General features: G+C 37.6%; 1 protein-coding gene across 7 annotated transcripts in view; it reads left to right on the plus strand.

Moving 5' to 3' along the window:
- Positions 1-18,326, plus strand: part of MYZAP (myocardial zonula adherens protein) — an 84,180-nt gene that overhangs the window by 58,603 nt on the left and 7,251 nt on the right. For 6 of the 7 annotated variants that reach the window (XM_052807285.1, XM_052807286.1, XM_052807288.1 and 3 more), the window contains 3 exons: positions 8,531-8,614; positions 9,043-9,143; positions 10,620-14,317. In XM_052807285.1, the coding sequence (XP_052663245.1) occupies positions 8,531-8,614; positions 9,043-9,143; positions 10,620-10,725 (291 nt within the window). In that variant the 3' untranslated portion in view covers positions 10,726-14,317. Of the gene's footprint in view, positions 1-8,530; positions 8,615-9,042; positions 9,144-10,619; positions 14,318-18,326 lie in introns of those variants that run through there. The other variant, XM_052807289.1, reaches the window with a different exon arrangement.

Raw genomic sequence — 18,326 nt, forward strand, 5'->3', positions numbered from 1 at the left:
TTTTTCCACAAAAGACTTAATAACCAGCTGAAAACTTCTGTGTCAAGATACTCCAACTCCAGACATAAAGCAAAATATCCCAGTTTTAATATGGAAGTACAGTTTCAATTTTAGGTCAAGTAAAAAGCCACACAGAAGCATAGAGGAAGAGAAGATGGAATTACCAGCCACAGACAGATGCCAAATTTTTATTAACCAAAATCTGCATTGCATAGTACCTACAGTAAAAACAAAACAACAACAAAACACACAACAAAAAAATGTAGAAAGAGAAACCCACCTTGAGAGCTTGGAGGAAGAAGATAAACAGCAGAACATAAATAACTTGCCAACCCCCCAATTCAAGCATTTGGCATACCTCAGTGGACTTGAGCAATGCAGTACATTGCTTATCTATTGGCAGAAGTATAATCACTGCTGGTATTGGGTGAGAGTGTTTATACATGCATAGCATCAGCTCTTTCAGCTGGGAATTGCCTGGCCAAGTCATTAATTAGAAAACCTGCACATTACTAAGGTAGCTCTTGATAAGGTGTGTTGAACTGTTAGACAATGTGCCAATGTCTATAACTCATTAGGACATCTGGGCCCTGCAGGCCTGCGTCAGCAATAGATGTACATCAAAGACTGGTGTAATGTGTTCATACAGCTTATCAGTTTAGGAAGGTCTCAGAGGTGGTGCATTGACTTAAATCAATCAGCTGTTACTTTTTCTGTAAATACAATGTGAGTTTTAAAATACAAAAAGTATTGAGGGATCGCTCAAGTGATTTAAGGCGAAGGTGATCATTCCTATTTACTGTATTATGTTCCCTGAAAAAATTTCAACACTTGTCTAGCCTCTGATAAATACCACTTAAGGTTTAGTGAAATACTGGACTGAGTCAAATCTTGTTCTTGTACAGCAATTACAGCCTGAGAGTTCAGGCTGATGTTGCAATGTCTTGTTTTGTATCATATAGTATGTGTTTGTCCTGTGTTTTGTCATATTTATGACCAGTTTGTTCATGTCTCTATATCAGTGTTACAGATGCCTAATCCATTAATGGTAGATGAATAAGGAAAATACACGATGCTTGAATAATATATAATACTTAAATATATTAACACTGTCATGTTCTGATAAATATTTTAAACTAATGGATGACAATATCAAGTGGTAAATATTGACTGAATTTACCTAACAGCTGGAGCTGTTCCAATGCAATAGATCACTGTATATTTCAAGCCTCTAGAACTGTTTCTGAGTACACAGAATAAAGTAACGTTTGCTATTTCAGACTTTCTTTATAAAGGCTCTGCAATTGGACAGAACTTTAACTTTCTCTTAAGATGCTTTTTCCTTCTGCTTTAATCGCTTTGTAATTCTGTTGACTTCCCTTCTAATATCACTACTCGCATCTCCAGCATTTCTTTAGAGACTCTTTCTTTTAGGTCTTGCAGTTCTCTTGACTGTTCTTCTTAGGTGTTCTATCCATGTGTCCTGGTTTCAGCTGGGATAGAGTTTGTTGTCTTCCTAGTAGCTGGTACAGTGCTATGTTTTGAGTTCAGTATGAGAATGTTGATAACACTGATGTTTTTGGTTGTTGCTAAGTAATGTTTAGTCTAAAGTCAAGGATTTGGGATTCAGCTTCTGATGCCCAGCCAGCGAGAAAGCTGGAGGGGCACAAGAAGTTGGCACAGGACGCAGCCGGGGCAGCTGACCCAAAGTGGCCAACGGGGTATTCCATACCATGTGATGTCATGCCCAGTATATAAACTGAGGGGGGGGGTGGGGGGAGATCACGGCTTGGGGACTAACTGGGCGTCGATCGGCGGGTGGTGAGCACTTGCACTGTGCATGATTTGTATATTCCAATCCTTTTATCATTACTGCTGTCACTTTATTAGTGTTACCATTATCATTATTAGTTTCTTCTTTTCTGTTATATTAAACAGTTGTTATCTCATCCCACGAGTTTTACTTCTTTTCCTGATTTTCTCCCCCATCCTACTGGGCGGGGGGGAGTGAGCGAGCAGCTGTGTGGTGCTTAGTTGCTGGCTGGGGTTAAACCACAACACCATGAGATCAATTTAACGCTGTTGACTTGTACATCTAGCTTTCCATCTTACTGAAGCAAAGTTTAGTTGCTTGGTGGAGCAAGAGAAATTCAGTTGTTCAGCTCTTACTAGAAAGTAATTACACAGTCCATTCAAGTAGCAGGACAATTTTGTTTAGTATTTGAGGAAGTGTATTGAAGACTCTATAAGGTGCGGTAGTGAGAAAGAAACAGATCTTCATTGATGGGATGAACAAGAAGAATTTAATTTTCTGGGAGCTGCTACAAGATAAGGTGATAATCTGGGGGTTGAGGGAGTTTGAGAGAAATGACCTCAAGGTTTCAGAAGGAGGCAAAAACATAGAGTTGCTAACAGCCATAGGACTGAATCAAGGAGGAGAGCACTTGAAAAGAAGTGCTGTGGCCATATTAATCCTGAGCCAATGGATAAATCCAGGATGATTCACATTGCATGTGGGGCCTTACGTGCTGATTCAGATCATTAGAAATTGCAGTGGGTTATGTGAAATGCAAGCTGCACACCCAGCACAATCTGCAGGGAACTTCCAGGGTCCTGCCATGATGGGAGAAATCAGGTGCCCTTCCTCTGCCTGACAGCCAAATGCTGGGGATTGAAGAGGGGTGGCCGCAGGGCTGAGCTCACGTGCACCCCACCACATTGGCCTGTTGCCACATACAGAGCTCCTGAGCAGCATGTGTGTACTGAGTGACCAGGCCAGGAAATTCATCTTTCCTAGTTGTTACAGCACTGGGGGGATTGCTCCCCAGCCCCTGGGATGCCTAAGAGCACGTGATGCCCCTCAGTCGCTGGCAGACCAGATAAGTTACAAACCGTAGCTTGGGCCTTGTAGCTCTTCCCCTCCCAGTTTTGGAATGGTCAGATGTCTCCCAAGGGAAGAAGGAAAAGCAGGAGCAATGAATACAGTGGGGTGGGGGAGGCAAGAGAGAATGAAGTGATAGGAAAAAGGGTGATGGTATCACCCAGGGTTGCTAAACTCACATTTTTGCTGTTGGCAGAACTGTTTTGAAAGGAATGAGTGTCATTAATGTAAAATGATATTGCTAAGTAGGTTGCCAGTTTTGTTAGACTGCTTAATGTGGACATGAAGGTTGTAAAAACACGGGTAGAAACGTGGAGGGAAAAGAACAGCTAGTCAGTCTAACAGTGCAATTCAGGTCAAGAGGTAAGTGCTAGGGAAGGTCTGTCTGGGCATTTCCAGAGAAGGTTGGAAGAGGAAAGGCTGAAGGATGTACCTGAATAGTGCTTGTAGAAAATGATGGAGAAATCTGAGAGGATAGTTGTGCAAAAACCAGATTTGGCAACAAATTGCTGAGTTGGCAGTGAGCTGAAATGCTAAAGTCTGCAGACAGAGCAAGGATGAGGTAGATTATAGGCCTGGGGCATTGAGCAAAGAAAATGTAGGAACATCTTGGTGATAAGTTTGTCCTGGAGTCAGTCCAGAAGTGACTCAGATCCAAGAGTCAGTCCATGGAAGTTGAGAGTCTTTGACTTGCACTGATTTGTTTCTGACCCTAGACTATTCTGGCCACCACTTGGGCCCTCAGTTCAGTATTGTGTTTGACCTATCTTGCTTCTCCTCTCCTCCTTACCTTATATTCAACCAAAAGTCAAAATCTATGGCTCTGTCACCTGCTAGTCGTTCTCTTGCTTTATGCAACTCCTTGAAACAAAAACACTCTCAAGACTTGGGTTTGTGCAGTACAGGTTTATGGTGCTGTAAGTGTTACCATCTTATTTTAGTTCGCCATAACTAACATTTTCATGGAAAAATCAAAATGATATTAAGTAGCAAGGCATGAATTTTATTTTTGAAGTGCTTTTACCCAATATCAGCATTATGATCCAGTGTTCTTGTTACATTCCTCTCTCAAAGGAAACCATGACTTTTACTTTATGCAGTGTGACGTATAACTGTATTGAATTAAGGCTGCATTTTATTTAATATAGTAATATATTAATGTAATCCCCTAAAGTTATTCTTGTTTTTCCTGGTTTCCTGGGACATAGTCCCTCAAGGGTTAATCAAATCAGGTTTCCTCACTCCTGGTCCTAATGGCATAAGATGATGTGTACTCAAGTCCTTGTTCAGTAAATAAACTTTTTTTGTAGTAAACCACTCTGGTGGGATGTGTCATCTATGTCTGGTTTGTGGGTAGGTTTAAAGGTGTGTCATAACTTTGGAAATTGTTTCAGCCCTTGGACTCCAGTAGCTGCTGAGACAACTAGTTGGCCATTTGTTTGGGGGTGCAGCATGCCTGTATGAAGTAATACAGGTGCCCTGCTACGTTCTGGCTGTGCTTTCCTTCTGCAGTAGCCAAAGGGTAGCTCTGCTGCATGTGGGGAGCAGGGACTACAGGATTTTTTTCCTGGTACTGAAACAGCCTCTCATTTTAGCTACTGCTGAATTTATTTTTCCTGGAATGTATTTGGTCTGTGTGGGCTGTGTCTTTGAGTTCATAATGTTCTGAAGATCCACCAAAAGGTTTTATATGTTACCCTTATCATATCTGTAATCTGCATGGTCTAATCATTCCATTCTGTTTTACTGCTAGACTAAGACTTTGTGCATGTGATGATATAGTACCACATTGTCTCTTCTCCATTCTGTAGAAGAGAAGGCATATTTTAAAATTCTGGCATAATTCTTCAGAGGGACAAAGTGGATAGATTTAATGGCTTCTGACTGGTCCTATGTAAACATGTTAAAATGAGGCAGGGAGTACTGTTGTGTATAGTTCAGTTTGCCAGTCCTTAGCAGATCCTCACAAAAAAAAAAAAAAGGAAAAGCAGTAACATTCCTGCCAAATGACGAAATGTCTTAATGACAAAATGTCTTTCTGGAGTTCAGGTTTATGTTTGGGAAGGGGAGGAAGTTGAGGTCTTCGTCTTTGTATTCTCTGTTTGATTTTTAGATTTTAAGCTGCCCATGCTCATTTTTGCCTTCAGACTATTCTAGTTAAAATAACTCAAAAACATCCTTAGGGAGTTTGTGTCTCTGTAGCCAATGTGAAGAATAAACAAATAAAAGTTTGATTTTAACTTACGCTAAATCTATTTGTACATAATACTGGTAAACATAAGGGTTACAATCATAGCTTATTTCACATCTTAGACCCTTTGTATCATATAGCGAATATAACAAGGTAAATGGCTATGAAACACAAGAGTTTGGTCTTGCTTTTGGATAACAGATAATTCGATCTTATTTGGGAACAGAAATGTTTTGTGTTTGATGTAAAAAACAGAATAGGCAGCAGCTGAAGTATATTATCTTCAATAACAAGAATGGATACCTGTCAGGGCAAAACCCTCCCCTGATCACATAGCTGCGCTTGGCTTCAGTCATCTTTGTGTCATACTGATTACTGGTCTTAAAATTATTTCCTTGTATGCCTAGTAGGAGAACAGAATATTAATAGAGAAGACCCACTTGAAAGTCCTAAAAGAACAGTTTATCTTTTCTGAAATGGAATTTATTGGCAGGACTGAAGCTATTGAACCGGTGAAGATACAGCTGACTTAATTTAGTCATACTATTAAATAAAGTTGTAATTAAATATGAAGATCAAAATATGTTCTAAGATTTTCTGAAAATGCTACAAGGTTTGTGTTTCTGTGATTTGAAAACTGAAATGATAATAGCTTTAGATGACATGGATAGTTTTTACATGCACTTTAAAAGAAAAAAAAAAAAGGAAATACCTGCTTTTGAGAAAGATGGATGATGATAGCACTCATATTCTGTAACTCTTCCACTGAAAACGCTTACTGTATGGGGTTTACATGTTAGCATTTCCAAGTAATAACTGATCATTGTGTCAATGAGATGTGATAACTGAAGATCATGGAGACCAAAGTTAAAGTTAAGCTGGTTTTATAACTTTTCGGGTTTTTAGTTTAATTAATGCATTTGTTTTGCTTCATTTTTTTTTCATAGTTCTGTACGTTTTGATTGAAATGTTTTATAATACCTAGCAGTAAATTTTGGGAGGGTGATAGTACTACTGTTGTTTTGATTATTGTACCTTTGAGCATTTTATCATTCTCTTTTAGCAGGATGTGAATATTTCTACTAATCATTGTTTCCAGACATGCTGAAAAGTTTTACACTGATGGTTTTGAAGGGGTTTGTTAATGTTCTTTCACAAAATCGATTTTAAGATAGAGAGTTAAAAAGTGACTGGTGAGAGTGCATGGAAAATTTGACCCAAGTATTTAGAAATGGTCTTTCTTGCATATCGATGTAACATAATGACTGCCAGGAAAAACTAATGTATTCTGAGCTTTCCTTGATTTCAGTTTGGCTGTTCTACAAAATGAATTCACTTTAGTAAAAGTCCACTAACTTTTTACTAACAAATACTTTTTTTTCCACAGCCAATCAATAACCTGACAAAATAAAGCTATCTCACTTAATGTGAAGTTTTATAGAAAATACCTATTTTTTTATTATGCATAGGTATTTTTACAGTTTTCTGGTGATAAAAAAGCTATAGGCATAGATGTGGGGGTTTTTTTCACTGTTGGCATGTTGCCCAAAAATGTGAAGGAATGTGCAGGATACACACTTTTCTAGTGCTGAAATGGCAGTTTGAATATCTTTCTTTCCTCATCTAACATAGTTTTAAGGGGTGCACTTTTTTATATATACAGTAATAGAGACTTTACTAAAAGCACTGCATGGCAGACTCTAGCATTCCATTCGTGATGCGGACCATCCATTTACTAGCTTGGTTTACTTCTGATTCTGCTTTCAGGCTTAAGATTGGAAAGTTTTTATATCTTCAATTTACTTTAATGAATTGTGGAGACAATTGCCTTAGATAATGCACTGTTTGGTAAAGCAGAAGTTGTTGATTGGGCTCTGCCTAGTTAAAGAGAGCTAGCATGGAGAGGGGCTTCGCTAACGATGTTGAAGCACCTCAGCTGAGAGACACGTTCCCATGGACTTAACAGGGGGAAAATAGGGTTTTTGACTTTCATGTTGTCTGACCTGAAATGGCTTATTGAAGAAAGGTGGATTGAAATTTAATTGGAAAAATTACTGACCTGACACCATTTAACACTGGGAGCAAACCCAGTATCCACTGCTATCAGCTTTCATTGGTGTTGCTGCAGGACGAGACTTGCATGAGCACAGAACACTGTGGGAAATCTGTCTTCTCCCAGTTCCTACCTGCACACTAACATGATGCAGAATCCGATTTCTCCTTCAGACTGATCTTTCAGTGCACTTCTGATGATTCTCCTTGGAAGAGATATATTTTTAACACTGCTTTCTGCATCTGAAGTAGACTGTAACTACAGATATAGGAAGTACCTTGTCTTCTGTGCTTGCGAAGTGATGTATGTCTACAGCTGTCTAAGAATAATAACCTGAACTGCCTCCTGGGGAAGCAGTAACAATTGAAGTTGTTATTTAGCTATTGTTTTGTTTTGCTCTTTTTATTAGCTGCTATTTTAGTAGGTGTAGTCAGCAGAGGTTGAGAGAGAATAACAAGTGACTTTTCCTTTGGTCCAAGGAGAAGATTCAGTTTGTTTGCACAAGATGCTGTTGTCTCCCGAATGCGGTTAACTGAAAGGAACTGACCTCTCAGCCAGTCAACAGATCTCTTAGACTATTGCTGGTAACAGTATGAACCTCACACAGCAAATCTTGCTTTAAGCAAAGGGTTCAGAAGAATGGAAAACTGTGGCTTTAGGAACTTTAAAAAGCCATTTCCACACAATCAGAACAGCTTTGGGCCAGCAGCAAGGGACTGGTATGAAATCTGGGTCATACCCAGTTTCTCTAGTCATACCTGCTGGTGCTGATAGCAGGGAAAGATTTAATGCAAAAGTTCTTGTTGTGTATGGCTCTGTGACCAGCAGAAATCCCAGAATATAAGGAAGATGGTCTTCTGTTCCATATGGAACAGTATTAAGATGCAATGCTTCTGGTGCAGCTAACTTTATTTTAATTTTCATGAACATTTGTAAATAACTTCTTTCCATTTCCTAGGTACAAAATGAAAATGCACTTTTTTTCCAAGGAGTCTGGTATGCCAGGAAATAACCAAAGAAATAAGACCTTCAAGAAACTAGCAAATGTGCAACATGTTTTTGGACGTTGTTAAAATTGACTAGAGCAAAGGCCTTTGAATCAAAGATGGAGTTTTCCCTAGTTTGCTTTGTTACATGACAATGTTTGACTTTCTGTTGTCTTTCCAGAAAAATATAAATTCTTAAAAGCCACGTTAGTATATGTGTATCATCTTTATGTAAATGATCCTAATTGTATGGGATGATAGCTAATCCCTGGATTAAAGCAGCTTGTGAATATGTATAGATATTCAATTGTTGCTTAACAGTAAAATTAAACATGTTTTCTTCCTGTGGTATCTAGGTCTTTTTCCTCCTCTTCCCATCCCCATTAGACTAAATGTCTTTATTTTATTTGTCTTCATAGATTGAAATGCTAAGGAAGAAAGTAAAAGAAAAAGAATTATTTATAATACAACTCTTAGAAAAAATCTCTTTCTTAGAATGTGAGGTAAGGCATTACCTTTTAAGTTTATATTATTGTGATTATTTTATGAAACCAAATAAAATTTGAACTGATGTCACCTGATGTTATCTGGATGCATATTTACTATATGTGTTTGCTGTTCTTCAGTATGGAAATCAAACTTACGACACCAGCCACATGAGGAATGTATGTAATACAAAGTCTCAATATTCATGCTAAGTTTCTTAACATACAATTTTATAACAGTATTATAATTACTTAAAACAGAAGCTTCTGAATAAAACTGTTGGTTTAATTTATATTTTTTCCCAGAAGTAAGGATTCCTTTATTTTCTCAATAAATACTTCTACATTATTTCTTGTGGGGATAAGCCAATGTGCAATTTTGTTTCCTTGTTTAATTAACATAATTTAAATAAAATAAACTTATGATGAAAATTACTGTTTTCCAGAATAAAGAATTACAAGATAAATTGGACTACTTAATGGAAAACCAACCAAAGACCAATATAGAAACCAGAGATACTGGTGTAGGATGTGATCTTCCATACAGGTATTTACTTTTTCTGCTTGTTCATAGGAAACATCTTCATAATGTCCCTTATTGGTGTTGTATTAGTAAACCATCGTGCTAATAAACTGTTAGAGTGGATTGTGGGGTCTTGCAAAATTTTTTCCTCAGTTTAAAAGAGCCCATCTGCTAGGTGTAGTGTACTTCAATGACTTATGGAGTAGGATTTTTTTTTTTTTTTTAAAGATGTAAACATATTGCAAACCCTTGGGGAGTACTTATTTACAGTAATGTGATTTAAGGAGGGAGTAAAGCTAGAAGTCAAGAGATCTGACTTTGTGAAATATGGGAAATATTGATGAAATGTGTCTGTGGGTACCATGCAGAAGACAATGGACAACTCTACCCTGAGGCTGGTTAATGCTGGCTTCGTGCATGCTTTATTCTTTGTGTTCTGGGAGACGCGTCCGGGACCACTTCAAAGGGCAGGTAACACTAACAGTAACAGTTTAGGGCTGCAGCAATTTCTGGAGATACCCTAGCCTGAGGTGGAAGATTGCCAAGTAAACAGTGTGGTAACATTACCACTTCTGCACTGGAATGGTTGTCTCTGATCTGTAGTGGCCAGTGGCTCTGTAGCCTGGCTTTGTAAAGATCCAGGTATTGTGCCTCCCCTTTCTCTGCCCTGAACATAGCAACAGGGTTGCATTGAGCCCTGGGAGCAAGGCTATGGACTTGCACTTGAATCTTCCTCCCAATGAGTCACCACAAGGAAGGGCAAAACAGAAAGGAAAATAGTAAGGTAAGGAGGACCATTGCACATTACTTTTACTACCAACAAGTAAACTTGTTCACCTTAACTGCCCTGCAAATTGAATCATTTAGTTTGAGGAATGTAAATTAGTATATGAAATCAGCAAGCTGCAATACAAACTAAACTTGCCTTCCCATTTTAAAAATACACTCATTTCAGTGTTCAGCCTAGAGCATATTTTAATGGCATGAGTTTTGAAACCTCAAAAACAGTGTTGTTCACTCAGGGTGCCAAAAGAAAGCTATCTTTGTTGTCCTCTCTGGGGCCCCGCTGTATGTAACCACAGGCCCTACTTATCTGATATTTTTCCTGTTTTTGAGATTTATCTCAATGCAGAAATTTACCTCTATGCAATTTAGATTTTATGGAATTACTCTTCACAACTAATTGTGTTCTTAAATGTAATATTGCTGCCTTTATTGTTGCAGGATCCTTAGTCCTAGTAACTGTATTGCTGGACATTCCAATATGAGCTCCAGCAGATGCCTGCATGTAAACTTGTCAGTATGTGCCATGGTTTTTATCAAATATTCTTTGTGGCATTATACAAAAGAAATATGGAACATATCAAATACACTGAATAGTTTCATTTTAGCATGTCAGTATCAGTAACGAGGCACAAGTTCATTGCTGTGGCATTTCTAGCCCAGCTGTCTGATACTCTTGACATTAACTCTGTAAGCTTTTTCTTGTCTCCATAACAGTACAAGTACTGAGAATGGAAGATCTCCTGAAAGTGCAAGGCCGGTGAGGACATACACCCCATTCAAGAGAGTGTTGGAATTTAGCACAAAGAACAGTACGTCTTGAGCGTTCAGGTCAATGTGCTTTCTAAATACGAGCCAATATCTTGCGCCTTTGCAGCTTGATTAGATAAATTTTTATCAAGTCATAGAGAAGAACAGCAGCATGGAGTCTTGCTAAATTTATCCTGAAAGCAGCTCTTTAGTAACTTCGTATCTGAAGTTTCTACTGACATTAACTGTGAGGGGGTTATGGAAGAACCAGGATAGGTGAAACAGCAGTAAATATTGCTTCTTCAGAAGCTGTCTAGTGCAATGTGTCATTTCAAATGCCTGTAAGGAAAGACTTGTATAGCTGTACAGGTTTTTTTCTTCAATTCTGTTGTAATTCTGTTTGTGTAATGAAGCTCTAATATATTTTATTTACAATATTACCAGAACCAGTATCTGAAACTATGCTGGCAGATGGCATTAGTCTGAAAGCTCCCCCTTTCTCTGTGTACAAAGTGTGAGGGCTGTTCACACCTGTCATAGAGACCTGGTATAGTTGAGGGCTCTGTTCACCTGGAAGAAGTTCACTCATAACCATCACTCTTTTGCTGGGAGGGAGAGATGCAACTGGGCTGTTTTGAACAATTCCCTCAACGCATGCAGATGAATGTCATGTTTGTTGCTCAAAACAGAAAGCGATAGAGCAGATTATAATGGATTTTGCTTTGTTGGACTGAGGCACTGGTTTGCACTTCCTCAGTCATGGGATAGAGTGACTATTGGTGATACATTCAATAGCAGTTGTGTAGGGAAATAGCTGTCACTTTTTTTTATTTACTTTTCCATTAGAGGAAGGAATTTTCATTGAACAGAATTTTGCCTACAGCAACCTGCAGCAGTCTCTGCAATTCCTAGAGCAATAGCAATCCTGAATCAGGATTTTGATTTTTGAGTACTTTTTTTTTTTTTTTCCCCAAAACACTTAAAAATCTTATCCTTGACTTCAAAGTACCAGCAGGAATGATTCCATCTAGTAGTGAACTTATTTAAATATAAATAGGGTATTTTTTTATATCTTGTTTTGATCTCCCAGTCTTAGTGAACTAAAATGAATTATGAATATTTTCTTGTAGTTCTATTAACATGAATGAAGGGCTTTTTTTTTTTTTTTTTTTGGTTACAGTAACTGCTATGGAAAACAAACAACTTACATTTTGGATGGTTAATACTGTTCTTGCATTGAATGTCAGCCCCAGGAGGTACTGACCTTGTCACAGGGCTTCACAAAGTGATTGCTTTTATCTCCAGTCTAATGCAAGTTTTAAAATTCAGTAGTGTCTGTTCAAATTAAGTATACTCAGTAGAGTTGTATTTAAAATAATAATATTGACCTCATAATCCAAATCTTATTCCTACATTATTTCATGGGTTTCTGAATTTGTTAGGGAACTTTATTCTGTAGCTGTGCTGTTTAACTACTAAATAAAGAAGCCTGTATTGGAGGATGGATTGAAGGATGTTTTGATGTGGTACAGGTATCCTGCAGGAACATGAATTGCTTGATGTAATCAAAGCATGTACAAAATCAAATGGGAAGCTCAGACTTCTCCAGCTTTGTGCTCAGATCATCCTCTGTTTGCACATAAGCTATTTTTTAACTCACAACCTGTTCAACTCCTGAGAACTTAAAATGGTCATTCTTTCTAAAAAGTCAAACACAGTATTATGAATTGTATTATGCACAAAAGTCAAGAAATAATTGCAATCAAAGCCATTAACAAAAAGGTAAGTTATCTACTGTGTGAAGGAAGCTTGTAATCTTCACTGGTACAGAAGTTGCAAACATTAACAGCTGCTCAGTGTTTCTTTTAAAAAGAATAATTAAAAAATACATCATTAGTTTTAATACCTCTAAAAGGAAACTGTTTACTTTGCACATGATGAGGGACTGCAAAGGATCTCATAGACATCAAAAGGGCAAAGAAAACCCTCCAGCTGTCACATCGGTAAACAGGCATAATCCCACACATTTGCTTAAACAGCTATTCCCAGAGAAGAGGTGCAAAACCTCTAGAGTGGGAAAGGCCTTGAAGAGAAGGTCCCTGAGAATAAAGTCTGCTCCCTATAAAAACAGTCCTCAGACAAAGCACCCCCTCATTATGCAAAGCAGAGAAATTGTCTTGTACCTGAATACCAAAGACATGGAAACAGCTGATACATGGAGAAGCTGTGGTCTTAACAGTGCATAGGGTATTTTTGATTGAAGTTTTGATGCTTGAGTGAATTTGGGAGACTGAGTTTGCTGAACCAAGTTCCCAAATAACAGTTAATGTGATCAATAACTAAATGAATTATGATTATGAACAACTAAGATCATGAAGTGAAACTCTAAAAGAGAACACATTTAAATTGGAAGTGTATGGATGAACCCAAAAGGTGATGACCCTACTCATACTTCAGGGATAAACTTTGTACTTGTGTTATCATATCTCCCTCTAGTGGCTGATAACAGCAAATATTTGGACAGTATCTGTTTTTGAAGAGAAAGACACTAAAACCTAATCCCAACTGGCCATATTAATATCCCTTAGGGATGCAGCTTTAGTTCATTACATAATGCCTTTTAGCATTTTTTTGTGCCCAAATAGTCCATCTGTATTTCAGGAATTCTGAACCATGGTTTGCAAAGGTTACCTTTAAACTTAAGTTGAATGGATGAAGGTGGTATTTATAGATAAAAGGAAATGCATGGTGTTGTAAAAGATGTTAACCGATAAGTTGAAGTAAGTAAAAATACTTTATTCCTCTGGTTTTAGCCAGAATTCAGAAAACAGAACCTGAGGACTGAGGTGCTCAGTGAATGGTAGGAGAGGGCAGGATGAAGTATCAAAATGTTTTGACATAGACTTCAAAAGGAAGTTCATTCCACTTCTGATATGCTCCTGAGGATCTCCTCTGAAAATACTGCGAGCTATTTTAACTCTGAGACTTGCAATATTACGATCGTCTGCTCAAGACTTTACCAAGACTGGAGCAAGGCATTAAATTTTTCCTGTGAAAGTTTTCTGTGTAAATTCTGTCTTGACTATTTGATGAAATAAGATTTTTTTTTTTTTCTAAACCAAGTAAGGATTGAATTCCATGCTGTATTTTAAGAGCATTTTGACATGCAGTGAGCTGGATGACCATCATTTGATTGGACTACTGGTCTAAATTTGTTAACTGTGAAGAATGGGAGAGGAACAGTATTTATGTAATTGTTACATGAAAATGTAGAGCTTTCCAGCCAAATCAGCAGCAATGTAAATTAGCACAGATAATAACAAATCTGACTGAAAAGACTGTAACACTTCAGTATAAATTTTGTAAATTTGAGATTGGGTTAATTAGTACTATAACATTAGAAACTAGTAAAATTTCTGTAAACATCAATAAAAGCCATATAGATAGGTCCCAGAAAGTGCATAAATATAAGTCAATTGTATGACTACATTTGTACCACGATAAGTATTCTTTTGTGATTTATTCCAGATACTCTGGAAAGTATTTTGGGATACAGTTTTCATATATGCTGTATAAATAATGCAGTTACGTTGTATGCTTTTAATACATCCTGTATGTAGGATGTGAAAAGGATAAATTGCAATAAATATTGTATTTAAACTTTCTATTCTGTTGGGTCAACACTCATTTAGAAATAAACTTACCTTAAAACCTTGCAAACTCTTACTCTACACAATCTTGTTTGTTCAAAACATGTATGAATCCAAAAGCAGTTCCTCTGGAGCCTTGATGTTCTTGTCAGTGTTTCCTTTGGCAGACGGGCTCTTGAGAACAGGAAGACACTCCCTTGCTAAAGACTAAAGACTCTTCTCAAAGCCAAGTAACAAAAGTAGATGAACTCTTTTATGAAATAAAGAACTATTGACTTGCACAAGATAAACAAGAACTGGGCAGCACAGCTCTTGCAAAAAAACCCCAACAACTTCAGATCACACAGATAACATCTGAATACGTCTGGGATGATGCTCTCCAGGCTTCAGCATGATGAGATTGGGATGACCGTGGCCGATCTTTTTTTGCAGTTTATATCCACTCACTGATAATAGAGATTTATCTTTAAGACTGTCACAGTGAAACAATTTACATGTCAACTAAATAAGAAGAGGTCATGCAAACATGACAATCACAGTGTTAACAGTTTACAATGCTCAATCAGTACAGATTGCCAAAAGGACCTCATAAAATCTTGTTGAGATCAGCAATGCTCAGTGCTGAACTTGCAACATAGGATTCTGGGAGTTGGATATTAATGCTTTTCAGAGAGGCTTTAAATCTTGACATCTGAAGAGTTTTAGACATGGACAGATGAGCAAATAGGTAAGAAGTAAGTTCTCTCCACGTTGTTAAGTTTGTAATTTTGTACAGGAAATCCCTGCTCCACAGAATGGAGACATACATGCTGAGAGTTTTATTCCAATTACATTTTATTTCATTCCCATTCAGCACCGGGGGCTATTTGCATGCATAAAAGAAGAAATGTGCTTAAGAGACCTGATGAGTTAAGGCCCTTCCAGCTCTACCTCAAGCACTAGAACATGGAATAAACACAGTAAAATGTGATAGGAGCCATCTACAACTTAAGGTATGTGAAAATTTTCAAAAGAAAAGGGGACCTGGTGGATTAAAGAGAAAATATGTAGAAGTGAACATCTATGAAGTTACAATATTCTGTAAAGGTGTGTGTGGTGTGTAAGCATACTACAATAACCTGACAGTTGCTTCCCATATGTAAAACAGTATGTTGATAAGTATAAGCATCTATAGGATTGCTTTTAAAGTGTTTGGGGCATTTTTGAGAAATAAGGTTAAGGGAGGAGTTATTTAAATTAAGGAAAATAAAATGAATTTTTACAAAGCTGCATCATGCTGATTAAAAAGGGGTTTTTTTTAATGACATTAAAATGATTAATTTAAATTCCAAATATTCATACCACTTTTTCTCTTACTTTGGGGGTGGCTTATTTTGTATGTGTGGCTTGATTCTCCTCTTCCTACCCCTCAGTATCTCCACCTAGGAGCAGAGAAACTGTAGGTTTTTTCCCCCTCAAAACCTACATTCTGTAGTATGTTACCCCTTTCCTAGTGAAAAGAAGGAACATTTATATATTTATAAAGTTGAAGAAAGGAGAAAAGGACAATGGAAATGATACCTTTAACAGAAAAGAAGCAGGAGTGTTAATTTTAATACCAATTTTGGGCAGACTCAGATATTTCTGACATGAAATTTTTCCACCTGAAAAATTTCAGCCAGTTGTACTTCATGGCCATCTCCCCCCAAATGTCATATGACTAGAATACATCAGCTTAGTCATTACTGGCATTGATAAATACTAAAAATTCAGACACAAATGTCTGTTGCAATGTTCCTTGTAACTGGTGTAATTATTTAAAAAAATCTATGCTAGAATAAGTTACTTGTTATTTGAATACCTTTCTTTTTAGCTATACTATATAAGAAGATGAGTAGTCCTGGGTCACACCTTGCTTTGTGTTGTTTTTTTCATGCAGTTTATTCTTTTTTGTTAGTATATCTGATTTTCTTCTTGTCATTCTAAAAATTTAATATTCTTGTAGAAATAATACTAAATTGCATAGTAATTCCAGACATGCTATTGCAGAATAAATTATATTTAACTCTAGATATCTAGTGACAGAAAACAGACTGACTGAAAACTGTATCTAATAATAGCTCTTGAGATAATGTCCTAAGAGAGAAACATAGGAAAGCCCATTATGTAAGAAATAATAAATGCCCCAGTTTTGTTATATACTTAGCTCACATGAATGCTGATCAGAATATTCAAGAAAGTGATACAAAACAAAGCCTCTAATCAAAAAGGCCAAGAATGCTCTGAGGAAAGCGATAAAAATACAACTGTGCACTGCAAATGACAGTCTGTTAGTCTCCCGAGAGAAGCAAGAGCAAAGTCCTAAGACTAAACTTGCAGTAAGTATTGCTGGATGGTGATTACTCATGTTCAGAGTGTGGCTAGCGAGGATTTTCCAACACACCTGTATTTTGCCCCAGGGCAAGCAATGCCTAAGTATATAATTTTCCTCAGTCCCACAAGTGCTCCATACTTCTGCTCATTAACTGAGAAAGCTTAAATCTATTATTCCTTCTTAACATTTCTATCTAAATCGATACTGTCTACATTGCATTGTATCTAGATGCTGCCCATCTCTCCATAAACAAGAATATATTTGTTCTGACACCTGCAAAATTTCAGCTATTTGTTCATCATTCTGGAACTGTGTGTTACCTGTAAACAGACTATGGTATTCTAAAACTTAACACTCCTGAACTATAAAGATGAACAATATTCCTTCCCAGTGACCTTGGATATATACAGACTTGGTGAATTGTATTCCAATTGAGGCTACGGAATGATCAGTCGTGATTCCCAGCAGTCATGTTATTAGGACTTTATTCTCTTCATTTTTTGCTCTATTTTTCTGTGTTTATGCAGTTTGGCACATAAGTTGAAACCCGCTGTAAATACCGGCATTACTTTTCTGTACATGTAATAACAGCAGTTGAACCGAGATGAACCATCATCACATAAGTGCAGAGCCGTGGTCTAATGAGATCGTTCCTTCTGGACTCTCCCTTCCCTGCGGGCAGCAGCAGCGCCCTGTTTCCATGCCCAGCCTTCCCACTTTCTCCAATCTGCATAGGAGAAAGAGGCTAAAAAGCAGGCTAAAGTGTTCCTTATTGCAAGATGCAGAAATGTTACATAGATGGCATAACTTAAGCCTGCATTACAGAGACAGCGATTCAGAGAACTTGTGTGCTTTAGCAGTTGGCGATCTCCTGGTGAGAAAAATTCACAGTAATTTCCTCTTCCCTAAACTCTTAGGAAAAACTCCGAGGGATTTTCCACAGATGAGCCAGGTTGTGCATAACAGACAGTGAAATGGTCTCTTCAGCTAGTCGCTTAACTTGGCTTTTCTCACCCTGATCATGATATTTTTTTCCATGGGTAGCTGCCTACTTGATTAATCTCATTTCCCCTGGCCCTCAGCCTTTCCATTCACCGTCCAGCTGAGCAAACAAAGGGGCAGGCAGCCATTTTAAAACACTTCCTCCTCCAGTCCCTTTGGGGTAGACCCTCTGTTCATCCTGTTCATAAAACAACTGTTTTAACAATCTCTGAGAAATGTGCCTCTTTGCTATTACTTGGATCAGGAAAGCTCCACTGGGATCAACTTTAAAAGGCTGACATCTGCCACCTGGGAACTACCATTCGGCTAATGACCTTACTACTACTAGATGGAGCGGACTTACTTAAAGCTCATGGCACTTTTATCAGTTAGTTAGGAAAGTTTGCAGTAAGCAGGTTGACATTATGCTACAGTCTGAATTTCTGTATTCAGTCCCTGTATCATACATAAGCGTGTTAAAAAATAAATGCCATGTAAAGAAAATTTTAACATATCTCTGGAAAGTAAACCTCGAGTCCTAAATAGGAATTAATACTCTGCTAAAAGCTACTCAAACACATGGAAATGGCATGGCTTTTGTCAATGAAAATGCAAAACGATTAAGAAACGTTCAATCTTTCGCAGCTTTTTGAGCATACTAAAGAGTGCCGACTTCAGGAGCAGCAGTCT

Source organism: Harpia harpyja, chromosome 14 (genome assembly GCF_026419915.1).
Source record: "Harpia harpyja isolate bHarHar1 chromosome 14, bHarHar1 primary haplotype, whole genome shotgun sequence".
NCBI classification, from domain to species: domain Eukaryota; kingdom Metazoa; phylum Chordata; class Aves; order Accipitriformes; family Accipitridae; genus Harpia; species Harpia harpyja.